Source organism: Clupea harengus, chromosome 1, assembly GCF_900700415.2.
Source record: "Clupea harengus chromosome 1, Ch_v2.0.2, whole genome shotgun sequence".
Classification (NCBI taxonomy): domain Eukaryota; kingdom Metazoa; phylum Chordata; class Actinopteri; order Clupeiformes; family Clupeidae; genus Clupea; species Clupea harengus.
In genome coordinates, this window is record NC_045152.1 from 30,141,827 (window position 1) to 30,169,547 (window position 27,721).

The following is a 27,721-nucleotide window of genomic DNA, read 5'->3' on the forward strand; positions in this document are numbered from 1 at the left end:
TCTGTGCAATGTCTTTCTCAGAATTTGAATCAAATAGAACAAAACAGGTCCGAACAGCAGGGACATTGTAACTGCTCAAGTCAGGGGAAACTCTGAAAATCTAAACATACAGACAGTATAACAAAGCTTGACGCAAGTCTCCTTCGGACAAGATATAAATGCATTTTTACATTTGCCAAGCCGGCTGGTGTTTTTTACAGAATATGTGAAAAAGTCAGCCCAATCACACGTGGTGGGCGAGATCTAAATATTTGTCCTCTTCTGAAGGCTCCAGGCACAGCCCCATGTTTAAAGCACACCACCTGCCTTCTGGATTCTTCTCACTTTTACTTTCACAATACGTGAGCCCCACGTGGACTACATCTGGACTCCCGTGCTCCTGGACTACCCAGTGTCTGATGTGTGTGAGCATGGTAGAGGAACATGCCTATCAGAGCTTTATTACATCCTAAAGAGAAAGGGAAAGGGTCCATCTCCACTCATATAGAGATTAGCCCACTTGTGGACTGATAACGAAAGCAATCACATGCGTGACAATCACAGTGCGTGTGGTGCTGTGGTGTGCACTGATATTCCAGAAAAAACAGCTCAGTCTGTCTACACACCCCTCTCCAATTCCACCATGTAAGTGATCAAGCAGATGCAGATCAAGAGTAACATGAACAGCCATAGAAAACCCAGGTCACTCAAAGGAGTGAATACATTCAATCTATTGGTAAATCTATGACCTATTTTGAGAAATGTCATCTTGTGACAAAAGGAAAGACAGATACAGGAGGGAATACAGTATCATTTTTAATATGAAATGTATTAACAAAACAGCATAGGCTGAAAACTGAAGAAGAAATGGGTCTATGAAACCAATTTGCCCTTAAATGAAGAGCAATTAAGAGTTAAGGCACACTCAACAACACAAATCATAAGAGCATTTGATGCTGAAATTACTTGAAAAAAGCACCTAAATGACGTAATGGCCCGGTGCGAATGCCAAGTGGTTGAAGTCAGAATGATGGAAAGCTTTTAAAAGTCACATCATCACTTACTGATAAATGTATTGACCAGTCATCTATGAATACAGTGAACCACGAACAGTGTCCCAGAGGGTATGGCTTTATACAGTTCACTTCCCTGAGTACAAAAAATAGATACATTTCTGCTGAATCTAGTTACTAAATACAGTTTCACTGTACATATCTAGGCCTGAAAATACTCAACATTCCTTGAGAAACCCCAATAGTCCGTGACACAGATACAGTAACAGCAAAATATGATTTACCATCAGCCTAGCATACATCTATCAATTGTCTGACAACTTGACAAGAGGTCTTGGGGTATAGGCCAACGAATCAGATTAACTGGCAGGTTATGGCACAGTGGTTAAGATACTCAACATACTATATCTGAGGGTTTCCAAATGAAATATGATGCAAATATAAAGAATGAAGATTTGCTATTAAACACATATGAATTATAGGGCCTAAAAGGGGGTTAGACTGGTTAGTTTAGGTTAAATGATAGGTACAACAAACAGTAAGGCTACCTAATGTTTAGTATTAACTTTAGAACTGATATATGTAGAACATTACAAGGCACAGGGTGTATTATCAGTCACACTATTTTGGAGGACATACTCAGAAACCAACCACAACAACAAGGGGCTGCCAAGACAAATGCAAGCATGACAAACAGTATGTGCAAACGATAACTCAGTGCAGTAATAGCATTTTAAAAGAATCCTATAGTCCTAGTGCACTGCTGCATTCCATAGCTTGGTAACCCGTAAGCCTTAGCGCCCCTCACCCTTGCCCCTGCTGTCCCCATACCAAAGCCCCATAGCATGCAGGCCCTCCAAGGACACAGAGGGACCTCCACACAGATTCAAAGCCATGCATGGAACCTCGGCATAACATTTAAAGGCAAACATCTCATGCATTCCACGTGTACGTGTATGTGTGCATGTGTGTGTGTGTGCGTGTGTGTGTGGGGGGGGGGGGGGGGGGGGGGCAGGGGCGGACTGGGGGAAAAAAGTGGCCCGGGAGTTACTGTCAGACCGGCCCACTCAATACACGGCGCGTTGCCCACTCAATGCATCGCACGTATCGACCAGTCAGTGGCCTACTTGGAAAAATACCCATATACTTAACATTACTTTGGATGATTACAAAGAAATTACATCATATATATATATTTTTTATAACATTTGGATCCACCAATTTGGACACACTGGATGGACACATGGAATAAAATGATATTGGCTATTGTAACACTCCAAGGTAGGTATAGTTTGCTTGATGAATATGCTTAACTCTGGGCTAGTATCAGATGGTTGTATGTATAACTACAGAGCCTTAAAGAATGAATGTCAGCAGAGAAAAACCACACAATAAAGAAACTGGAATCAGAGTGTAGAATTAGTATAAACCAGGGGCGGATCCTGAAAAAATTCTCAGGGGTTGCATATTTTTGATAACGATTAAGGCGACCCATTCAGTAGTCACATTAAGCAAGACAATTGTATCAATTTGTTGTTAACTGATTAACTCATACAGCAATACCTTTTTGTCCACTAGATGGAAGCACACAACAAAAATATTTCCCCTCTACCTACATAGCTAGAGTAGCTAGTTACAGGTAAAACGCTATGAAAGAAAGTTGCATCCAGGAGCCTTCCTAAGCAAACATGATGTGGCTCCACATTAAAATATCCCACTTTCTCATTATCCACATGTCTCAAAAGTTGTATGATAGCTTAACAGAACACATGATATGTCCAGTAACAACCTAAAGAAGGGGGCAACATATAAGTCAAAACCAACTATATTTATTGACTGATCTTGAAAGTAGTGGCTTACAAAAGCTAAATAAGTCATCATAGAGATAACTCAGTGCTAGTGCAAGAAGCGAACATTCACACTGTAAAACCTATGAAAAGTGACAGTGGTATATAGGAATACAGACCGCGTTAGCCACTTCACTGCCTGCTAGCCACGATTTTCTTTTATTCCAATTCTTGGATGTAGGATTCCACCCCCTTTGTAGAAACCTGTTGAATGAATACATTTGGTCTAGGAAGTCCTAAATGTTTTGTTGTCAATGTATCTAAATTAGTACGCCGACTTTCAAAGAGCGAATCGAGTTGTTGCACTAAATGTTAAAAATGGATTTAACATGAGAGTCAATGAGAGAGATCTGGGGCGATTTCCACTTTGCCCCCCAAAAGGGGCGGGGTCATTTGAAGCACCACGTTTGTCTGACTGTTGCCTGAGTGACTGTTGGCTGATTCGGCAATGACATTTAGAGGCAGATCAAACGGTCTAGTGGTAGAATCCGACAGAAAAAAAAAAATCCGGGCGTAGGCAGTGCGTCGTCCCAATCGCCCTTATGGACAAGCCGCCCCTGGATGAACTATATTGTAGAAATGAACAGTACAGAACATTCGATGGGGTGTGAACATCAATGGCATCAGTAGTGTTGCATGCTGGGTGTGTGATTGTGTATGTGTGTAGTCAGGGGCGTGTAGTCAGTGTAGTAGGGGTGTTGAAGGTGTCAGCGAGCGAGTGATGCAAGTGTTGAGTAGGATAGAGTGAGTGACATTTAATAACGCCTAAAACTAAATTAGACTGACGGAAGACATTAGATGAGTAAAGAAGAAACGTCAGAACATTTTCGAAAAATAGACACCATGAGTGTGAATACAGATCGCGAAGAGTAGTATAAAACTCAGTCAGTGGTTTCAAGCATACATATAGATATTGTTGTCAATTATAAGTGTTCTGCCTAGTCTTACATATCATCAGTACCGGAGAGGGCAGAGCGTCAATTGAATTGGGCCGCTATTTTGGACCATCCCAAACCCGTCGGCCCACCGGGGATTCCCCCGGTGTCCCCGATGGCCAGTCCGCCCCTGGGGGGGGGGGGGTAATGTTCCCTTGACAGCTGAGGTACTGGTTGATGTTTCTTGATCAGATAATGGAATTGGCACCGGCTCTCCACTTCAAGATTCCGTAGCCGCCGCATAGAACAAAAATCACAAAAATACCGGTTCCGATGATGGCCCAGAATGTACCTGTGACAGAATGAGTGGGATTAACCATGATTTGGGTGAGACACAGTCAGCAGCAGTTAAGCAGCCTAATGCTCATCTCGCTCTGTCAAGCCTTACTGGCTCTGAAGGTCCAGCAGAGTGTCTGTTCTGCTTACTAACTACAACAATGGACACCATAGCAACAACTATAATCAGAACACCCATTATAATTCCAGCAGTGGTCCCTGTGGTGCCTGGTTTATACTTATGTCGCCGACACTTTTGAAATGGTCGCCGACAAAAAAAAAAGTGTCGCTCAAGCTGTTTTGTTTATACTTCAGGCGAACAGTCGCCGCCTACGTCATAAATGGAGTGGCTCCAAAGGCATTTTTTTGCCATTACATTGTTGACTTTTTGAAAATCAACTGCGCGTGCTGTCTTTCTAGCTAATCACACTAGGGGATATCTGTCCTTTTTTGTGTTTTTGGTTTTGTTTTGTTTTTCATTTTGTTGAAATGACAAAAATATAGACAAATTCTAAGCCTTCATTTTTGTTACTGAACGACTATTTGATTAAATAAACATCAATGAGTCATACTCCTGACATTATTATTAGCTGCCTGCCCAAATCAGATCAGTCCTCCTTCTCTGGTAGTGAGTACGGAGGTTCTACCGTGGGGGCTGTGGGTTTGGAGGAGGATGTTACAGAGCACCTCTGGACTGCGAAGGGGCTGAGAGAGTGGTCAGTGGAGCTGACATGGGATTGCTATACTTGCTACTTCACCAGGAATAAGGAAACTTTACCCTTGATGAAGAAATGTACACATTCTTCTTCCTCTGGCTTTCAATTATTCGATGTTTGTTAGTGTTGCTACTACTTTTTGTATCGCTTCATCTAGCTCTAGCACTGCCACCATTGTTGCTAGTACATTTTGAAACGCTTCACTTCAACTTTTACTAGGTCACCCCCACTGGTCACTGAACGGTCCCACCTTCAGAGTGGCTAAGTGATTCATCTTGCTAATAGGATTTCCAGACTACAATCTCTTGGGGGGAGCACAGAGCAGGGTGTTAAAGGGTTGAGCTTGACATAGAGGCTGTGTGATCCTAATAGCATTTTCAATTGTATTTAGTATTTGCTTTGTTTTTATGTCTAACTTCTCAGGATTAAGGTTTGAAATGACCTAACTCTGTTGAGTGAGTCCCTACCCAGCTCACAATCATGCTTTGTCCCTGAAAAATAAACATAAACTGATCAAAAACAACGTTCTCACATCTCACGCTAGGTGTGAGATGTCATCAAAATTGAAAGTAAAGAGTGGACGTAACAGGAGTTCAGTTGTTTCCTATGGACCCTGGTGTGCAACTATTAAATGATGACTCCCATCTTTCCCTTGTGGAAAAAGATCGTAATCTGGCTTGCAGGCCTTACTGCAGCCAAACAGATTGTTGTCCAGCACTGGAATACCCCCCCCCCTGACATTTCCACAGCCCACTGTTTAGACATATCCTGCATCCTGTCATCTGTAAGAGTGAATAATGCTCAGCCACATACACTCGTACTGTGGGAGAATTTGATATCCAGGTTGAAGGATCTACTGTTGATGTAGACATGATTTGTCTGTGACTGCCTCAATGCTCTGTTGGGTGGTGCGGGAGGAGGGTGGTGGATGGGGCTGGGTGTGTGTGTGTGTGTGGTGTATCTGTATCTATATAACATGTCTCCTTATGTGTTTGGTTATATGTCTTGGATATGGAAATAAAAAATTGCTCATATTCTCACCTGAAGATCTGGACACTACTATGAAATGTTTGGTCCCACTGCCAAGACGGTTGGAGGCTGTGCATGTGTAGTTCCCAGCTACATCAATGGGGAGGACTGGCGTCTTCCCCATTTTCTCATGTGTTCCTGAGGTCTTCCAGGTATAACTGGGAGGGGGGTTGGCATCGGCTGTGCAGTTCAATGTGGTGTCACGCTCCAGCTCCAGCACCGACACACCCTCCGAATCAGAAGGGGGATCTGAGGAGGAGTGCAGCAGTCAATGTCAATGCCATCACTTATTTTACATGAGTCACATCAGGCAACAGTTCTCCCCACTATTCTCTAATTTGAAAAAAGACATTTGGACCAACAGCACACAGTAGAAAATGTGCAGTATGAAATTAACTCTGATGGTGTTGAACTTAAAGGACCAATATGTAACACTGACAGCGAACATTTAAAATGGGGACTGCAGCCCAAGTTCAAAATATTGGAGAGAGTGGTCTCACATGGGTTGCCACATTGAGGACACTGAACCTACATGAAGGTTTGAACAAGTGTAAAATTAAACTTTGACAATGGCAAGCAACATTGAGTCCCTCACAAGTTGTTTGCAAATGATCAACCAGATCATGTGGATTTTAGCATTGTTGTCGGAGAAGCAAGTGTTTTAACTTAGCCTGTTTCCTTAATCTCTGGTAACATATCTTGGTCCTTTTATGATTTTGTAAAGTACATATATCACATGTTGGTCCTTTAACACCGCTAAATCGATACAATCCCAAATGTGACTGACAATGGTGTAACTCTGAGGATTAATTTTCCTCATTAGTATTATGTCATTGCTCTTTTAGCATTTTTTAGAACTGAGTTTACTTGGCAGTGAGTGCTAATTTAATAATAATAATAATACATCACATTTATATAGCGCTTTTCACAGTTCTCAAAGATGCTTCGATTAATACCCCCTTAGGTGCTGATAAGACGCTTTGGGACCTTAAGTCAGAATAAGTTAACAGAAATTTTGATAATCCATTTTCATCAGGAAACACAGAGGTGCAAGTGTAGAGTGTAGAAATAAATAATTCTGTCATGTTTATAAAACGTCTCCTACACTGTACTGTAAAAATGCTTGGTTGTAATGTAACTTAGCTCCATAGCTAGTGTTTCTTACAGTGGACAGTGACAAGGACTGGTTGTGACTGAATATGAGGATCAGACGTCAAATTTAGCCCAGCTTCACAACGGTACTCTGCTCCATTGTCAGATGGTTTGAAGATGAGTTGCCGTTCATAAGTCTTGTTCTGTGGACCAATGCTGTCATCTTCTTCCCCACCAACTTCCTGAAACAGCATCTGTCCTCCTTTAAACCACCTCACATTCAGGTTCTGGACAGGGGCGAAGTTTTCAATGCGGCAAGTAAGGATGTATGTCGTGCCAGCATCCTTTGGCCCAGGATCACCTATCGTCAGGGTCACACTGTCTGGCATTTCTGTAAAAGGAATACTGACAATTTAAACATTTAACATTAAAAAATTATCATATTAGTCATATATCATAAGGAAACATTTTTGGAGAATGAAAAGGTAACTCACTGTATACCACAACAGCAAGTTCTTTCTGGCACTGGTCACCATCCTCTGGGTTGATGAAGCATTGTGGCCTCATTGTCCACTCTCTCAGCTCCTTCACAGTCCAGTTGAGCTCAGTAACACCCTCCTCCAAACCCACAGCCCCCACAGTAGACTCCCAGCCCATACCACTGACGGGTACGAGTGTACGACAGGTGGCAGAAGCAGAATCTCCATACCTCACCACCAGAGAGGGGGGACTGATCTCAACAGGACAGGCAGCAAATAAACCTAAAACACAAGTTACTCTGTCTGAGCAGGTGTAGGTGCAGTTGCAAAGCACCCCAAGTCTCCATAGCATATTCTTAATCCTATACCTTGCACTTGATGAAAGCAAAGTAACCCTTAGTGTGTGTCTCTAAAACACAAAGATACATACAATGTATTGATATAATACGTGAGCCTTTTGGGAATTTAGTTACAGGAACATGTTCTATTTTGTTATTGAATATTAACAATCCATATGTACTGACATACAATAAACAATACAGCACACTACACAGCGCATTTTGTAGTTCCTTTTAAATGAAAAAAGTCTATACTCAATGCATATTAAAAACGCACAGCATTTTCCTTTGACAATATTGTTAAAATAACGGCATAACGACTTAATTCAGAAACAAATTACCAAGAATTCTTGGTGTTACTACTCCTAACTAATCACAAATGTTCATGTATTCATCCATTGAATTACTTTTGTAATTACACCCAAAGACCACAAGCCTTTACAATCTCTTAAAATGTAACTCTTGATTAGGTTCTAAAGGAGCTAAGACACTTTCATATGTAGCCCTAAAAACGAATTAGATTAGAATCAAGTAGGGGGGTGCTGTTTTCCAGAGAAAACAGGGCTAATACGCTCAACATATCCCAGGCGATAATGTGATATACTATTAACCCTAGCCAGCGCAGCCAGTGACGAGTAGGCTATTCGTTACCATATCTTCACCCAATCGCTGATGCAAATAGAATGGGCTTGAGCCATTTTTAGATACTCCTGATGCCTTACTCGAAAGTATGGATCCACTGACGACTAGGCTATGACTTATTTTTTAAACGAAAGGAAATTTGTGTGAAGACAATGTAACTGTAGCAGCCTACTAAACATTCGCTGAGTCCAGACACATAGATGCAGATACAAATGTAGGCCATATGAGCTACAACAGGGAGTTGAACAAGTCAATAGCACACCACCGCCTAGTTTGCAGCCGCTGTGAGACAGGATACCTTAGTTACCCTGAGAACAGTAGTGAAACAGATTTCTTACCTGAAGGTGCAAGCAACAACAGGAATCCACAGTAAAGCTTTACTTGAGTCATCATATAGGCTATTCGTTCGACAGTTCCTTCGATTATTAAATATATACGTAGCTATATACCAGCTACCAGACCTTTTAAAATGATCTTAAAAATACAATTCCAAAATTCTAGGTTATATAGTTCCAGTTTATATCCACCGCGCTGGCATTGCTAGTCTGTGGACCCTTTTCACGTAAAGCGCCAGTGATCAACTATACATGGAATCTTCCATGTTCAAGTAGAAAGTTAAGCAAAGCTGTTCAGTCGAAAAGTGGCGTTTGGTAGGGCTGTTTGATACTCTGGCTCGATGTAAGTAGTAAAAATCCTCGTCCACGATATTCCGTTTGGTTAGTAAGTAGGCGACTGTGGGCAAATGGTGAGCATATCATGAAGATATCTCACCTTTGGTTGAAACGCTCAGCAAGCAGCCCAACCCGAAGAAGATGAGGGCGGAGCTGTTGTTTTGGGAGTAACACTATTGATTGCTAAGCCATAGGATCACTTTTGGCAGAACATGACAACTTCACCATGTTCAGTCATTTTACGCTTACTTGGGTCGTGCCTGAAAGTAGGTGCTGCTACTGAAATTAACTATAGCGTTGTCTGTTCCGTGGCTCGTAATATATAGCCTAATTCTGCGGACATTGACTCTTTTTGAGTCTATAGGTCCTAGGCTTTTTTATTTTTCCCATTTCCTAAGAAATGTTAAAGTGAAACTTCCACAAGCAGGACCAAAATGCGTTATGACTTAGTTGTAGCCTAATTCCTGCCATATCAAGGGCAGATAGATTGACTGGAGACTTTTCAAAACCACTGTGTAACTTCATCCCCAGCTTTGAACAAATCTCCACCCTCTGCATTATTTTGAAATATGGGGGGTTGCTCCGGGGAATGATGAGTCCCGATCAGCAGGGGGGCGGGGGCTTCCCAAACGGTTAACTCTACGTCTTGCTAGGTTCAGGATGGGCACTAGATGGCGTGTTGAGCAAATAAAATAAATAAAAAAAGCCGTGTTGATCTATTTTCAACACATACAATGCCTATTTTTTATGAAAAGCAAATGTTGTCATGTTGTAACAGTAACAGTTGTTATTCATATTGTGAATTCTGAAATAAAAAATTAAGGGCATTTTCAATATTTCGTATTAAAATAAGCCTACGCCTAAGTGAAATAATTGACTAAGTTTAATTTAAAAGAGGATTCGTCTGGGGTAGGCTGTTTACTGGTGTGAAGGGGACGAGCCCCTGAGCAAAAGAGTCATGCAATATTTTTTTTTACAAATACTTTATATAAATAAAAGTACATAGTTCAATAATGCAAATTTGGCTTCCGTCTTACTGGAAAAAAAAGTCTATTTTTCTACAGTGTGATCACAGATGTCATCCAGTGTACAACAGGTCCCAACATTAAGGCAGGTAAGCTAATGCCAGCAGCTCATTTCATAATAGGCACATTTCTGCAAAGCCAAAGGCGCCCTTCCTATAGGCCCCCACAGACACCTATTGCAAATTCCATAGGAGGTCCTGAAAACATGTTTATGTGTATTCACCGATTTTATGGGTAACATTGTCATTTTCAGGACTCTTAATATAATCTTCATCAGAGAAACCCCAGTCATAGTTGTAGACATTGTGTTACGTCTAAGGGCAAACACAGTTAGAAACCCCAGTCATAGTTGTAGACATTGTGTTACGTCTAAGAGCAAACACAGTTAGACGTCAGGAGTTCCATGCCATGCCCCCCCCCCCTTTTGCAAGTCCTCAAACAGCAGTGACACTAAGGGGCTACTTCATATCACAGATCTATACATATTTACGTTCATTTTAGATGTAGTTAGATACTTATAGAATTATAAGATAATATTTCTAATACGTGCATGTAATAGCATAACAGTATGACATCATACACAGGGCCAAGCATGTCTCAAGTGACAGCCATAGAAAGAGGAATCTACGCAAACACCATTTGAATAACAAACAACCGTGCTGTATGGTGGTGATGATGATGATGATGCAGTGGTGACCTCAGCACACAGTACCTCCCACATACAGAATAACAGTAGTTAGCTGAGCTACACAGCTGACTCACAAGAAGAAAAAAACATGCTGTAATGCCCAACATATATTCTCTCTTTATGCATAGCACGAAAGCTGTACTGGACTGTACTATGTCAACGTATTCATTCACTGCAAAGTAACAGATGGTCCTATAGCCTCTTCCAACTGACATGTACCTCAGCTGGAAACATCCTGGGGCAAAAATGATCACAAAGGAAAAAAGGTACAGGTCGTTCTCTGTAGTCAGCAAGCAAGGTTCTGCCAGACCAAACAAGCTTTTGGGCGGATTCGGATAAAGACAGTGTGTGTGCTGATCTTAAGGAGTATGAGGATGATGATCGGATAGGTTGAGGACCCGCCGTAACCCTCTCTGGCTGGTCAGAAAACTCAAATCTGGCCCGAGCTTGCTTTGAATGAAGTGATGCACATCCTCAGAAGGCGCATCACAAGTCACGGAGTCCCATCCAAGACATAGATGTTCTGTTGCGAGAGTTTCTTCATGGGAAAGTTGCTGTCAAGGCCATTCTGTGCAACGTTGCCATTTTGTGTGTTGGGCTTGGCGTCCTTCAGGCTGTAGCGGCCCATCTTGGTGTTTGTGTAGTAGATGGAGTAGATGAAGATGAAGATCACCGAGGTGATCACCACGATCACTGCCACAAAGCCGGCAATCAGGGGCAAGTAGTCCTCTGTTGCAAGAGAAACAAAACACAGCTGTCAGTCATTCTCCAGGGAAACGGTGTCCATCATATGTGACGTTATCATCCAAAAGTAAGGACATTAGATTCCCGTTTAGAACAACTGTGGTCAATGCCTCAATGCATCACACCGACATTGCAGCCCTGCCATACAAGGGTCAAAGCCAGGCATTACAAGTTTTCGAGCAGTAGCGCTGTTCAGAGAGAGATTTTAGGGACTTCTTGAAATACTTTATTTAGTCTCAAAGAAAGAGTCCCCTTGAGACAGACCTCTTCAACTGGAAATATAGCACGTTAAGCAGCTTCAACTCACATTAGAGTATGCTGCATGACATGCATCGCCAATAAGCCAGAGTGGTTTACAACTAACACGAGTCCTATCAGTGCATCACTGTCTTAACAACGTGTTGGAGGAGACCATTAAGGGAAGACTTTTGCTTAAGAGTCAATGGCCAGTGCAGGTCCCTCCATCAGTTTAGGATGTACCAAGGCTCCATTGAGTCCATTGCCTCACTTGTCAGGCTTAAACCTCAGATGCTCTAGTCTAGGGCACGGAAAAAGTACCTACTAACCTGAATTCTCATCACATTATCCAACCTGAAACTAAATGAGGGGCAATTAGAGAGGGAGTATTGGTACTCTGGTGGATACAATAAAGGACACGGAGTTTTGAGGCCAAAATGGGTAAAACTTAGTGGACAATGCAAGGACACATGGGGACTGAAACATGCAAGCGAGCATGCAAAGGAAAAGCACAAGTTATACAAATGTACTGAGTTATGATGAAAGAGAAAGCATTAGTAACAGACTTAAGCAGCCATTGCATCTCAAGCAGGGATGAGTGGGTGAGTACATTTAAGCAATGTGAGAAATGTAGGTTGTTACCTTTGAACACCAGCTTCACTGTTTTTGTAGCGACGTCAACCTCATTGCTTGCTCTGCAGTGGATCAACCCTGCCATTTCAGTGCCAATGGTGAGATTGCCACCTTTGATGGATTTGTTGTTGAAGATCCAAATGATTTCTGGCTTGGGGTTTCCCTCTGCTTCACACACCAACACCTCCTGGTAGTCTTTGAACACGGGCAAGTCACTGACATTTGGCCGGGTAATAACTGGTCCATCTAAAGAGTATAGGTAGAGACACAAGGAACATGGGTAAGGGTATAGGTAGAGACACATGGGACGTGGGTATGAGCATTGACATATATACATAGACGCCCCATTGACTCCTTCAGAACGTTGCTACGACGTGCCAACGTCGGCGCCATCTTGGGGAGGTAAAGACTGGCCTGTAAACAAACGCATGTTAACGGTCGAGCTGCGGCTTTTCTGGATAAAAAGCACTATAGCGTTTTAATTTCTCGACTGATTTCATTGAGTCGTTTTTATATTCAAGGGTTTATGATCTACGGACATTTTCAGTTCAGACACGTAAACACTTCCAAAAACAGTGTAATGTTTTTATCTTTGTAAACGAAAAACAGGGACTGTGAAATCGGTGCTTTTTATCCAGAAAAGCCGCAGCTCCACCGGTAACATGCGTTTGTTTACAGGCCAGTCTTCACCTCCCCAAGATGGCGGCAACGTTGACACGCGACCCAAAAGCCAACGTGGCGTCTATGTATATATGTCTATGGGTAAGAGTATAGGTAGAGACACATGGGACGTGGGTAAGGGTAGCAGAAAGCCAATGGCATGACAGTTCCTGTGGCTCAACTGAGCAACTAGTTGAACAACAACACCAAGATCATGGATTCATTATCAAGGGAACACATGCTGATAAATATATAGTGATGGTATACGTATATATCTTATTCCGAGTGAAAATGTAAGTAACCATAGTTTGTGGATTAGTAGTTACGTTCTGTGGTTTTGAGACCTGTCTAGTGAGGATGACTGTGACTTCATAACGTGCTAAATTTGAGCCTTTTGTGAAATTGACATGACATGACATAAGCAACAATATGACCTTCATTGCATAACTGATAACAATATGTTTTGAAAAATATGTATGCATATATCAAATGTGGGATTTTAAGACAAGTATATGTTTGAATACAATAGTAAATGTAGAGTACATGCTATTATAGGCTTCCTAGTGTCAATATTTATAACAGGACAGGGGTACACACCTTTATAATAATACGTTTAAATATAGTCACGAGTGACTGAGAACTGCCTCAAGTAGAAAAAGGTTGAATGATTGGACTGCTTCAACAGGTGAAAAACGACAATTCGAATTTTGTAAATGTTACGTAAGGATTTAAAGACATAGTGAATTTTGAAGACAGACCAAAACCATGTCAGAAGAACAGAGGAGAACATGTTGTACGTAGCTTGTTGTAGCAAAATCTTATGGCTGATTTGTATGAAATTTGGTAAATAGCTTCTATATGCAATCATTAAGATTGGCCATTCACACAGACATATTGGCTGATACATTTTGTCGGGCCGTTGATGGCCATTTTGTTGAGCGAGCCGAATGGATCAATCAATCAATCAATCAATTCACTTATATAGCGCTTCTCTATATACCCGAAGTCGCTTTACAGAGTCCAGAGTCTAGTAGTCATTCATACACAGTCATACCGGTGGTGGTAAGCTACCTCAGTAGCCACAGCTGCCCTGGGGCAGACTGACAGAAGCGTGGCTGCCAATCAGCGCCAACGGCCCCTCCGACCACCACCAACATTCATTCATATTCATATGATGCAATGCATGTCTTTATGATGGTGGGGGAAACCGGAGTACCCGGAGTAAACCCACGCAGGCACGGGGAATGTAGCCAAGTATAAGCATACGGAATTTTTTTATTTTAGCTTAAGGCGTTCTTCAGATATTGAAATGTGTCAGTTGCAGCGTCCCCTATGGATGAAATGTGTCCAAATAATGTGGTAGTGATGATATTTGATGATAATTTGATTGGCTGTTTAAATATCAACAACCTTTTGCCAGAATCACAGAATGTACCTTTAATTCGTTTCCCTCATCAGAACAGAACTTACAGTAGACGGTGACACTGAGGGGCTGTGATGTGGCGCTCGTGTCGTGGTCTCCCAGCTTCAGTCTGGCCTCACACCAGTACTGCGCCCCGTTTTCAGACTTGGTGGCTCTGATGAGGAGGGTGGAGGAAACATTTTGGGGTGTCTTGATGGAGTTGTCCGGAAATGTTTCATTCTTCACGGAACGAGAACTGTTTATTTCCTTTTTGTACCAGTTGACAACGAGGTTCTTGATTGGAGCGACATTTTGAATCTCACACAGGAGTGTATATTGTTTATCCTTAATTAAAGGTCCAGAGTGGTTCTGAAAACGGATGGATAAATCCTTTGGCGTTTCTGAGAAGTAAACATAGAAAAAAACATCTTAAAAAGCATTCTTTGTTTCCAATTTTTCCTGTTGCATGCTGCAGTGTAAAACTCAGCACAGCAAAGGTACACCATGCTGTTGTTCTATTGTACAGTAGGTACACAACACAACATACCAATGGCATTCTTTCTTTCAAACTGTCTGAAAACTAAAATGTCAAGCAAAAATATGTAGGTTTTTACCATTTTAAGGTATAGTTGAGGTAGATTGTTTTTATAACATCCTAAAATTCATTTATGATGATAGAATATCATGTGAAGGGGAGATCTGCCACATGCCTTTCCACTAGCTGCCCAGGCTATCCCGTGTAGTTTTGTGGTCTGAATATGAAGTCACACAAAAATGTAAGAATAGCATTTACAGCACAATATCATACAAATATTTTACCAAAAATATGTCAAACAGTGTCAGCAGTGTTGTTGTCTGTGTATGAAAGGCAAGTCTGTTGGCTGTTACCTCGTTGGCTTGGTAGTTTTACAAAAACTCCTCACTGCCTATTCAATGTTCACTACAAACTGCATTGCACCAAATTATGCTTAGGCTTTTCATGGATAAATGGATGAAAGGCATATAATGGACAATGGACTGACCTAAGTGTTTTATTTTTTATTTTTTTATCACCAATCAAAGATAATAGTAAAAAATATTTTGAATTTTACTCTGGAGCCTATGAAGGAAGGTAACATAAACAACAAATAACTAAATAGATTGTTCAACAAATGACAACTTACTGAAAAGAGTAACATTGAAGAGTTTATGGCAAGGGTCGCGGTTCCATAAAGTAACTTTGCAAATGGGCTTTACATTCCAGTCTGTTAGGGCTTTCTCTGTCCACGTGTCTCCTGTGATTCTGTGATTCCGTGAAACTGTCCAGAGAATCTCTTTGTGTCCTGGGGCAGAGCATCTGATTGACACATTCTTGTTATATTCCACCACTGTTTCGTTCACTGTTTTGTTAGCGCTGGAAAACTGTATTGGGCATGAAGCCTGTACTCCTGCAAAGGTTTGAATAAAAAATTGTAAATGGTATTAATACAATGAATAAAATGAGCTATCAACTTAACTATAATTCGAGAAGGCATCCTATGATATCTTGAATGACCATGGCAGGAATGGGGGTAAAACAGGATGCAACGAATGACTGCCCTGGCAGGCAGGCTATTTCAACTTCCTCTAATTCTTTCAAGTGAAGTTGTGTTGCAGATCAAGGGGAACACCCGGAAAAACTGCCCATTAACGTTATGACAACATGCATACGTTTTGACGCCAACGCGTTCAGCTTTCTGGGGAGGAAAACGCCAACTATGAAGAAGTAGCCATTTATAGCGAGACAACACGTTAGCTGTTCTTAGTGTAAGGGCGTATGCGTCTTGTCGGATGACCAACACAATACGTGCCAATCACTTGGTGGCACAAGATATCGGCAGTGTCACGGCGAGACCGTGGTGTATGCCAGATAACGAGCCAAATCCGTTCCACAGTCAGTGGCTTTGTATTAAGTGCCATTCAAAAACAGTCATGCAAGAACTTGGAATGTCCTATGTAGGAGTCTGATTAGGGAAATTGTGCGAAATTCAACCGTTTATCAACCATTTCCCTGTAAAGCATCCTCAGGTAAGCTATCTTTCAGCGGAAAACGGTTCGATTCAGTCCATAGTGTAAGATGCTAAAACCTACTTAACATCAACTTCCTTTCTGTACCAGTAAGAGTAGGCTTGTAACGTTAGCACGCATCAGCAGGAAGTTGGCTGAACTAAAATCCCCTCATTTAAACGACAAAAAAAAAAGGAAACTGAAATGTTTCGATCACTTACTCAGTGTTGCTCCGTACAGACTCAAAACAACAAAAGTTATGGATTCTATCCATGAGAGTTTCATTTTGATTAACGTTAAACTCCTGGTAGATTTTCATCAGGTCGGCGTCGACTTCTCTGGCTTTTCCCTAAATTCATTGTGGGCAGAGAGGCACGTTTCCCTTCAGGAAAAGCACTCCCCAATCTCTCTTCCTCTCCTCTGGCTCCCGGTTAAATGTAATGGATAACAGACCTCCCCCACGTTCTAAAATACGCTCCGTTGCTCTATAACAAAGCGGCACTATCTTGCTTGCCTATACTAACAAAGGCAAATTAATAACATAAATGAAACTGGCTACAATCTCTAAGGTAACGGTTTCTTTTTTTTATCATGTATAACATTATGTCAAGGGTGAAAAGTTTTAAAGACCAAAAGGACACAAACTGAGAGGGAGCCAATAACACCCCAAATGGGGAGATATAGCCTTGCATACTGCCAAACTCCGCAGTCATTTAAGAATGCTCTCCCTTACCTTTCACAGTGACTCTGACAGATCTGCGCGCTTCTCCAAGCTTGTTGAAGGCAAAACATGCATACGTTCCAATGTTTGCTTCGGTGGTTCCATTAATGTGCAGCAGGGACACCCCATCCTCAGTCTTCACCCACACATTACTGACCCAAGGGTAGCTCCACTCGTACTGCGGCCGAGGGTCTCCATGAACAGCACATTTCAGCACCACATCAGACCCCACCACGTCCACCTCTGTGTCCTCAAGTTCAGCTATGGGTGAGGGTGGATCTAAGGACGTAAGGCGTACATTGATAGCCCTCAACAAGTTATGGATGCATTTTATATGAATGATACAGTATGGCCATTTCAAGGATGTGGATGTATAACGAAATAAGATGGCGACATGTGGCACAATCAGTAGCATCCCCTACCATATGCATGTCTTTGTGCCCAAGGAGACCTGTGTTTGAGTCCGACCCCATGTCATTTCCCAGTCCCACTCCTTATCTCTCTCCCACAAATGTTCTGTCTCTCTACACTGATCCAACTTAACTAAAAGGCTATAAAGCTCAAAATGAATTAGGAAATTAAATTGTACTCACAGAGGACTTTGATATCCAGTAAGTGAGAAGCATTTTCCGTAGGTGCTGTTTGCCAGGATGAAATATTGCCCCCATAACCTCTAGAGAGTTCCTCTGGCCAAAACGACTTCCTCGCCATCTTTAAGCCACTGTGTGTCAGGTCTGGGGTAACCGTCCGCCTCACATGATAGGTTATGAGCTGTATATTCCTCAACGATGTAACTGCTGGGACAGTGGAAATACTGGACCATCTAAAACAAAACATGAGACAGTTGAAGAAGAAAGGGGTAAGCCTGAGAGAGTTAAGATGTTTAGTTAGATGCAGAACATAAACAAATAGATAAATGTGAACATGAACAAATAATTAGCTTCTTAAATCAGCTATATCAAACTACATTGCACATAAATTGTGTCATGATTCATTCCAAAACATAGTGTGGCCTTTAGAAACAGTGTGTCAGCCAGTGGAACACTTACACATCACAAAGACTTCAATCGTATCTTCAAATGACAACAGTCCTTGTAACGTTGACAGTATAGACACCACTGTCCTCTCTGCTGAGTGGACGACTGGGGTCATGGACAGTCCATCTCGGGAGCCATCTGACGGTAGGACGTGGTTGCCTCAGAGGGACAAAATGTTTCCAGATTGTCCCCTCTGATATTTCATATGGTGCGTGGACAGTTGGTTGTTACTGGACCATCTGAGTAGGACAAAAACAAATGTGCTGTGTCATATTGTATCAGAGGAGAAAGGAGTAAGGTATGTGGTATTTGATAGTACATGGATTTTGGAGCATACTCAGTTTGGCCATTACTGTTCTTTGCCATGTGACTTGGTTAACCCTACAGAACCATACAGTATAAATACGATTCAAAACTAACCTTTTGTCATGTAATTGTGAATGATTCTGAAAAGATGGTATGTAGTAATCATTTGAAGAATAAAAGGGGGAAAAAGTATAGAGATAGCTTCTGACAATTCTGATGAATACTAAATGCAGACTCACAGTGCACAGTGATGCTAACACTCTGAGATATCATTTTAGGAGGGGGTGGTTGAGGTCCCTCTTGTCCCAGATTGAGCTCTGCCTCACACCGAAACTGGGCTCCATCATCATGTTTTGTCGGGGTGATCCGGAGGCTAGCAGTCACATTTACTGGGCTGGGCCGCTCTGTGCTGTTGTCAGCTGGGGAATGACCTATCAGGACATCCCCTCTGTACCACATCACGGTAAGGGTACGGACGGGTGCGACGTTGTATACGGCACACTGGAGCAGATATGTAGTTCCCTCGATCATTGGTCCCGTGTGGTTAGCTGAGAGTACAGGTGCATGTTCTAGATCCTCTGTGGAGAGTGTTTTATTATCAACATTATTATTGAAAGTGAAAGTTGTTATTGCAAATGTATGTAATATGTGTGTACATGTATATGTGATGGTCATTATATTGCACAAAATCACTGTCCAGCTTAGTGACTGTCATTAGTGAAAAACATGCAAGCATGCCTGAAGATAGGCAAGGATTTTGTGTGAATATGATATCACATGGTACTTACTGTACATGACAACAGTAAGGGTTTTGATGCACTGTTCATCCTCTAGATTGATGAAGCACTGAGCTTCCACATCCCAATCTGTCAGCTCTTCCACAGTCCAGGTGATCAGATGGATGTCCTCCTCAATGGGTTTGTTCCCAACAGTAGCCTCCCAGCCCATCCCATCATGTGTTCCTGATGCGCTGCAGTTCACCTCCACGAAATCCCCATATTTCACAACCACTCTCTCAGGGTGAATCGTTAACACACCTTCTGGACACTGATTCCCATCTACACAAAACACAGAAAACTATAAATAAATGTCGTACGGTTATGCACGTCATTAAGGTTGTGAACAAACGCAGGAGAGCAATGCTACTCCGCCCTCCTGTGGTTGTGCACTCAACTCTGCACTCCGAGATTGTAGGCCTATCTCAATACATCGGGTTAGAAAGTAGGCAACCAGTTTATATTCTCTCCACGCTAGCTGTGATGAACATACGGGTGATCTCAATCTATTAGAATATCTGTTGCCTTACTTTACAAGTACTTTACGCTATTAAAATAGTTTTATGACACACAGCCCAGTCTTCAAAAGAACGTTTAGACATTATTAGATTCTACATATAAGTAGGCTACAGTAACCAAACAAAAAGTAGATTATGTCAGTTTGATAATGTTAGAATGAGCTAATGCTATATGAAGGCAAAGGTTCAGTTACTTACCAACAACCCATAAGGGCAGCAAACTTAAAAAGACCCGAAAATAAATTCCCACATACATTTAATAAGTCGTAACTCCAAACTCCAGTCAATGTTAAAAAAAAAACACACACAAACAATGCGCGCAGTGGAAATGCACAATGAACAGTCGGTCCAGGCACAAAGAAAGGTAGTCAACTGGTGCTGTGGTCTCACAGTCTATTTCAGTTCTGTATTGAATTACATGCAGGGCTAGATAAAATAGAGAATGGACACGTGTTGATGCACTCCGCCTCCCTTGCTCCAGAGTAGGGGAGAGCTCGGTCTACTTTAGTGAGAATTTCTCTGGAAGAAAAGCTCTCAGAAATCCTTTGACATCGTACTGTTGCGTTGATATACGTCAAAATGAATCTCAAAATTATCTCCGAGTTAATCGACACCAATCCTCTCTAAAGTAACAAAGATATGCTTAAAACTCCTTAACAGCCTATTTGCACAATGGCAAAGTGGCAGGTTCTTTAGTCTATATACGTTTAGTGTAGGCACAACACTATAGTGTCACATAATTCATCAAATTATTAAACCGCAGGGATCAGAATTTCCACCATTTGTGCTAGCAGCTCTATTATGTCATCAAAAACCTTTGTAAAGTCTATTTTCGCTCTCTCACCCACAGGTAGGTCAGTACAGGACACCCACACGTTGTCTGCTAAGCTCACAATGTCCTGTTCGAAAAAATCCACCTGAGCTGACCACCTGAAACTAACAGCATTTTTTGTTGTTGACAAGAATACGGCTTTTTTCACCTCCTTCATCACCAGTCTTAGCATAAGTGCTTTTTCATTCATATGTGGGCTATTTCTTTAGCAGGCGCTTTTACTCAAATTGAATACAGTAAGCAATAGGCAAGATGTAGTTTGCCTTGCGTGGTCCGTGGGAACAAAGCCCGTTCATTTGGTGTTGCTAATGCTCTTTGCTCTTTCAGTTGAGCTATGGAAATAACTTCTGTATTATTGCTTTCACATGTCACACTGAATTATAGGAATGCACCCAAATGTTGTTGTCATCTTTCCTCTAATGCTACTTCCCCTTCAAAATAAATTGTTCTGCAGAACTGGCAAATTCAAACAAACATGTGCCTCGTTAACAGACTATGCTGAGGGATGAGATACACACACACACACACACACAGTCACATATCTAGCACACACTTTCATCGCACACTCTCACACCCACAGTCACCCATGCACACACACACACACACACGCGCGCAGTCACTCTCGGTCACACAAAGAGTCACACAGCATGAAGAAAAGAATGTGATCTAAACTGTTGGATGTACTTGCTGTCACTGAATGCTTGCCAGAGAAAAAAGGAGACTATCCAAGCATGGATTTTTGTATCTGGGCAACCAGGTCAAAAGCGTTCTTTCTCAAAGTAAACAGTTTCCAAACAGCAGGAAACACTCTTCACACTGATTGTTATTCTCCTCATGGACATTATGTAACCTCTCCAGTTCTAAAGTCTCATTGTTCCAGCATAATCCCTTAATGAACTTGAAGCCTCAGCCACCCGTTTTTAATCAATGTTAATCAACACATTTGATGAACAGAGTTTTCTGGTTCTCCACATTTGCCTGCATACTAGATTGTAGGGTTGCACCAGTACCAGTATCGGGTATCTGGCCGATACTCGGCTCATATACTCGTATTTATACTCATAAAAATGATCTGATAACACTTTACGTTAAACTCAAGACTGCGGTCAGGTGGTATTCTGTAATTTTTCTTGCTGCCCCATCATATCTGCCTTCTGGAAATAGCTAGTAGCTGGATTTTATGACTGTCTGATAGTTTTTGCTGTCCTATCAGACTTGCCTATCGGAAACAGTTGGGTTGGAGAAATTGATAGAGCATATTATAAATTGATAGGTACTCGTATCAGTAGACGGTATCAGCAAGTACACAAATGTAAGTACTCGTTTTCGCTCTGAAAAAGGTGGTATCGATGCATCCTTTCTAGATAGTCTGCCTGTGCTCATATTTTTTGTGAAAACCTGACAACTGTGGAGGGAGGTGGAGTGGGCGAGCAAATGATTAAGCCGCTGAATCACTGGATATTAGTCTGTTGTCAGTAAGGGATGGTGGAATGTTTTTAAGCTGGTAGCTGGTATCAGTTCCCCACTCATTCCCAATCACGTCTACATTCACAGTGCTGAAAGCCCTACTAGGAATAGAGATGCTCAAAGACTGCGAGAGCTGCCATTTCTCTCTGTAAAAAGCAGAAAAACAGAGAACTGAGTGCATCAGCCAACTGTTGCGAATCAGTTTAAAATTAGCAGCACATGAATTTGAGGAAGATGAATTTCCATGGAGCCCATGGTATAGACTACAAACCCAATGATTTAGTTCAACCCCCAGTAGCGGTAAACAGAGACAGAACTTCCACTTTTGTACTATGCCTCTGAGGGCTATGTTTGGAGTCATATATAAGAAGTGGTAAATGTAACAGGCTGTTAAAGAAATGACTGTGTATCATATGACCCCCGCTTTAATACACTTATGTTTGTGGATGGTGACATATAATGATGAAATATAATACATGTGATAAAGCAAACAAAACAGTACACACAAAATGGCAAAATCATACAACTGCTCACAGGAGATTGTATTCCATATTGTGTCAGAAATGAATTGTAATGACCCGGTTCCTAGAACAGAGTGTTCCAGAAACCGTTGCTCCCCCTGCACTGCTTGGCAGGAGGGACACAGAGCAGATACGTTTCACATGTACAAGAGCGAAGCAAATTCCTTTTCATGAAGGTAGAACAAAGCAGCCACATCGAGAGAGTGAGAGAGAGAATTTTTGGAACTCTAATCATAACCTGACCATAGACTTCAGCTAGTTACATATTTGATACATGGACCAAATGTACAAATAAGTGGGCACGGTGGCTCAGTTGCTTGCACTGCTTGCACTGCTGCCTCACAGCAAGAAGGTCATGGGTTCGATTCCCGCATGGGGCGCTGTTGGCTCTGGGGGGCAGGTCCTCCCCAGAGTGCACAGTGCACAGGTGGGCTATCTCCCGGGCCTTTCTGTGTGGAGTTTGCATGTTCTCCCCGTGTTCACAAGGGGTTTCCTCCACTAAGAACCCCAACAGTAAAAACATGCAAAAATAACAGAACTCATGTCCATCCCTGACCAAAGATGGACAGTTCACTTCACTTGGTCCCCAGGCGCTGCAAAGCTGCCCACTGCTCCTGGGGGGTCCTTGAGGAAGGACGGTCCAGGATGGGAAAAAGCAGAAAATAAATTCACCGCGACCTCAGGCCTACCTGCGTGTGTGTGTGTGTGTGTGTCCTGTGTCGCCTCCATATATGCACGTGTGTGTTCCAGTGTGTCGTGTGTGCCATTAAAAACCTGACAAAGATCTTAATTATGTCAGGGTGAAGGTCAGAAATAATCCCTCACTTGAATCCACAGTGGATCCTAGGTTAGGCTTAGCTAGGTTTTCTATACACAGGTTTTGTTCAGTTCAGTGTGATAAAATAACAATGGTAGTACAGTGGTACAATGATAACGGATAGATACGTGTATGTTATCATACTGAATCCCATGGGGGGTGGGGGGAAGAACAGCAGACTCTGACTGGTCTCCTGATACTGTTGTGTATCATGCCACCCTTACTTTGCTTGTATGACTAAAACTCCCCGTGCACCAAGCCAGCCAACATAACTCAACATAACTCATCACAACTAAACACATACAAAATCCCCCAAATCAATAAAAAGGAGCTTCAGACAGTGCATGTTGTACCGTGAAGGAGGGCCTTTACGGATCCCGCCGGGTACAGCATACGGCACGTGTTGTGGCTGTCACCAGCCAGTTGGACACTGTTGTGTATCCTGCCATCCAAACTAAAATCCACATGCACCATGTCAGCCAACCATAACTAAACATAACATAACAAAATGAAATGCAAATAAAATTCCCATACACCTGGTCAGGCAGCCTCTCTCTATCCCTCTCCTTCTATATCCTATTGCTCATATATTGATACTGATAAAGTGGCCATATTACCTACTGTCAATTGCCTACCTAAATGTATGTCCTTATTTGTTTATCCAATTGAACAATGTGGAAGGGATGTGGAAACATTGCTTCTCATCACCATTGCTCCTCATCTACGCATACTGGCAGCTGAACTCTACCCACTCACTCTGTCTCTTTCTTCCTCTCCTAGTCAGGACTAGCTTCGCTGTGGGATACTGCTATAGTCTCTCCACCCGATCTACTTGTAGAAACCCTCGGCCCACATGTACCCATCACCACCGTACTGCCGTACACTTATTCTACCCCATACTCTATGCTAGCATTTATATGCAATATATAGAATTACCAGCACCAACATGTTTTTCTGTTCCTCCTCTACTTACTCTTGTAACAGTAACCCTGAGCACACTGTATACCCAGTAAGCTGTTTTTGTATACCATATGATGTTTGTATATATATTATGTACATTTACCACTTGTCGTTCCCCCCCCCCACACACATACACACACACGCACAACTTTTCATTTCCTTGTTGCATCAGCTCTTCAGTCCATTGTAAGCATGTTTCTTTGATCAGCCTGAAAAGAAACGAGGCACCCAACATACTACAACAGTGGTTCTTAACCTGGGTTCGATCGAACCCCAGGGGTTCGTTGAGTCACTCTCAGAGGTTCGACAGGGGTCAAAACACACACAGTATAGCCCGGTTCACACTAGCAATGTCTCGTCGTTTTTATATATATACCTATGTTTTGAAGAAATCATATTTTATTTTTCCAATTACGAAGGGTTCGGTGAATGCACTGATGAAGCTCGCAGGGTTCAGTACCTCCAATAAGTTTAAGAACCACTGTACTACAATTCTGAAATGTTCAGTATTGGGGTGATTTAAAGGCAAAGGAGTGATTCAATTTATCTTCTCCTAAATCGAAAGGTCTCTTCTCTTTTCCTCCCTTAATCTTTCTCAGATGAGGGAAATGACCCATAACTGAGGGAAGGATTGGTTAATGATCAGTAAGAACATATACTGTCGGGCAGGAAGAAACCAGAGAAAACAGGACATCTTGTGATTAAGTGGATGTTGTGGCAGACTGACAATGGCAAATGGCACTCAACCCCTCCCCTTATTACACAGAGAAAATGTTGTCTGGCTACTCATTTCCTGTTCAGGGTTAACAGTGCTGTTAATACATAAATTACATCGCTGATTGATTGTGCTGACTGATTGTTTACAGAGTTCACAGTGAAAGTGTTTCTTTTTCTCCTGTACACAATCAAAACAACAACAAAAACAGGACAGAAGTTAATGGCTGACACTCCAGGAAGCAGTGATCCTGGTTCCTAACTCCTGGCTAGTCTGTGCTTGATGTGACCTCTTCAAAGTATTGGGCTCCTTCATATACATCTATTCATTCAGCAGATAATTTTATCCAAAGTATATTTTCATCAGTATGTATGCTTCCTGGGTGTTGAACTCCGGATCTTTCTTTGTGGGGCTACTCTTAGTCCTCTTGGTTGAGCATTCACAAAAACTCTTCGACCTTGATATCGTCACTCCTGGAATAGATAACCAGCGTGCACAACTCATACCAAAGACTATGAGTCAACATGATTCAAGTTCACAGGAAAAAGAAAAGTCTGCTGACTAGAAACGTCATGCGCCCGTACGTCAGGAATTGCTTCACTTTACTTCACTAGCTTGTGACTCATTAATAAATCAAGACTGTAGTGAATGATTCTGAATGCACTCGCCCTACCCACATACACACACTCCACTCCTTTCCGGAACCAAATTCCTCCGTCTCACCCAATATTATTTATCCATTGCCTAAGTGGATGAACACAGTTCTTCCCTGTGATTGGTTTAGGCCATTAGATATTTCATCAGTACAATACACTGAGTTTAGATATAGGATGTATACAGATTTAGAGACAGGATGTGTACAGATAGCCCTCCTCTCATATTGAGGCGGAGGAAATTCACAACAATTGGTGTTGACACTTCCAAAACCTGGAGCCTTACCAACTGTATACAGTTATTACAAGTTGCTTATTGACCGCTGATCAGGAGTGGAAACTTACATACACAATTGACAACTTAATACATATTTTCTACTTTTCAAATAGCTTTTCTTGGTGTCAAAGTAGAAAAATGAAGGCAGTAACTATTATACAAAGCACAGTTAATTGTCCCCAATACAAAGCACAGTTCAATGGCCCCATTGTTTCTTCATCAAACTCATGGCAAAATACTGCAACATTCTGTTTTTTTGCTTCCTTTGAAAAAAGCAGTTGTTACAACTTGGACCTTTGGCTCTGGCTCACTACATCTGTCCTTCAATTGTCATTCAGTTCTGACATCATTTTCAGTTCCTGTTACCACAATTTGGTCAATCTAGGCCGTAAGGAGGATTTTTTAAATACCAAGGTCAAAAGTCTCAGCATGCAAAGGGTAGAGTGTAGAATGTAGGAATGCACCCAATATCTTGTGTGTCTGTGTGTGTGTGTGTCTGTGTGTGTGTGTGTGTGTGTGTGTGTGCGTGCGCGTGCGCGTGTGAATCTAACTCTACATGTTTCAAATCCATCTTGGGTAATGCTTTGTTAATGCTCAGATCAAACTTGTCCGCTCTATCATTTAATGAAGTATCTGAAACCTGCTGAAAAAATGGCAAGTAAATGACTTCAGTGCCCTCAATGGTAGATAAGGGCAAGTTGGTCAAGTATCTGTTGCAATGTTTTTGACATGAGTCAGGCCATGAAATCCATTCGCACTGGTCATTCTCAGAATCAACAAGGTTCTCATTGCTACTGTTTACTTCCCACTTTCCATGTCTCCAAAACCTTCTGTTTGAAGTTGAGTACAAAACAGACAAATGATGGCCTGTTATTCCTTGGTAGAGGGAAATGGAAACTGAGGAACGGCAGGGGCAGGAGCCAAGTAATTCAGGGGGAAAAACACTTTTTCTTAACACTCTTTTTTATTTTCTGGATTTTTACATAGCCTGCTCGCTGTGAGTTTCGCTTTTGCTGTACCCCTGTCTGCTGTGTCATGCATTTAGGTCATCTCTCCCACGAGGCGTACAGATAATGACAGTTGGTCACTGTTGTGTCTAGATATGGTAACTAGCTTGACGTTGCTATGAGTAAGGTGGTAAACAAGACTGCACATGCCTGCGGAAACCCACTCCATTTCCATTCACTCAACTCACATTTCCCTTCACTCAACTTTATCAACCAGAAATGACAAAGCACTGATTTGCACTCTAGAATGTTGGATATCAGTCGTATTGACAGACTCTGTCCCAACATTGCTGATTCAGCACCATTCCTCATGTGTCTTTGAAGCATTTGTGTTATTCCCTCTCAAAATCCAGATTACGATAGTGCCTACCTCACAATGACCTCACAATGTATCTTATTTTTAACAGCACTGATACATGTCTGGAATGGCAATACACAACTTCTTAGCATGAATAGCATGATACAATAATGGCTGCCATACGATGACACAAACAATCAGGTCGTCTCAAAAGAGTAACACCAATGCCTTTCTGACATGTCTATAAACATTTCGTGGCATTTATGCAGACTTTTATCACTGGTGATCTGGAGTAACATTCCATAGCTGTGCCTGACTCGGTCCTGGGGAGCGTTCCTCTGCCCCTTCGGTGCTCTCATGTTTCGCATTTCACATTTGAGAGGGA

At 42.0% G+C, this 27,721-nt stretch overlaps 2 protein-coding genes across 2 annotated transcripts; both read right to left on the minus strand.

Moving 5' to 3' along the window:
- Positions 1-3,161: 3,161 nt before the first annotated feature.
- Positions 3,162-8,894, minus strand: LOC116222289 (intercellular adhesion molecule 5-like). Its single transcript, XM_031575610.2, has 5 exons — positions 8,685-8,894; positions 7,382-7,648; positions 6,961-7,278; positions 5,808-6,044; positions 3,162-4,066 (listed from the first exon to the last, which is right to left on the minus strand). The coding sequence occupies exons 1-5, from the start codon at positions 8,737-8,739 to the stop codon at positions 3,963-3,965; spliced, it is 981 nt and encodes a 326-aa protein (XP_031431470.1). The 5' UTR covers positions 8,740-8,894; the 3' UTR covers positions 3,162-3,962.
- A 1,156-nt stretch (positions 8,895-10,050) lies between these two features.
- LOC116221486 (hemicentin-1-like) lies at positions 10,051-20,287 on the minus strand. Its single transcript, XM_031572074.2, has 10 exons — positions 19,988-20,287; positions 19,284-19,553; positions 18,735-19,073; positions 18,402-18,428; positions 17,746-17,886; positions 17,165-17,431; positions 15,570-15,833; positions 14,475-14,807; positions 12,354-12,590; positions 10,051-11,459 (listed from the first exon to the last, which is right to left on the minus strand). Exons 1-10 carry the CDS (start codon positions 20,043-20,045, stop codon positions 11,224-11,226), a joined length of 2,172 nt encoding a protein of 723 aa, XP_031427934.1. The 5' UTR covers positions 20,046-20,287; the 3' UTR covers positions 10,051-11,223.
- Positions 20,288-27,721: the final 7,434 nt, after the last annotated feature.

Excerpts from the sequence above, each read along its gene's own strand:
- LOC116222289 (XM_031575610.2), bottom strand. The coding sequence starts at position 8,739 with ATGATGACTCAAGTAAAGCTTTACTGTGGATTCCTGTTGTTGCTTGCA. Across the intron at positions 7,279-7,381 it reads ACTTGCTGTTGTGGTATACA|AAATGCCAGACAGTGTGACC; the intron begins GTGAGTTACCTT and ends TTCCTTTTACAG. Across the intron at positions 6,045-6,960 it reads AGTCCTTGTCACTGTCCACT|ATCCCCCTTCTGATTCGGAG; the intron begins GTAAGAAACACT and ends ACTCCTCCTCAG.
- LOC116221486 (XM_031572074.2), bottom strand. The coding sequence starts at position 20,045 with ATGTATGTGGGAATTTATTTTCGGGTCTTTTTAAGTTTGCTGCCCTTA. Across the intron at positions 19,554-19,987 it reads GCTGCCCTTATGGGTTGTTG|ATGGGAATCAGTGTCCAGAA; the intron begins GTAAGTAACTGA and ends TGTTTTGTGTAG. Across the intron at positions 15,834-17,164 it reads TGTCAGAGTCACTGTGAAAG|GAGTACAGGCTTCATGCCCA; the intron begins GTAAGGGAGAGC and ends AAACCTTTGCAG.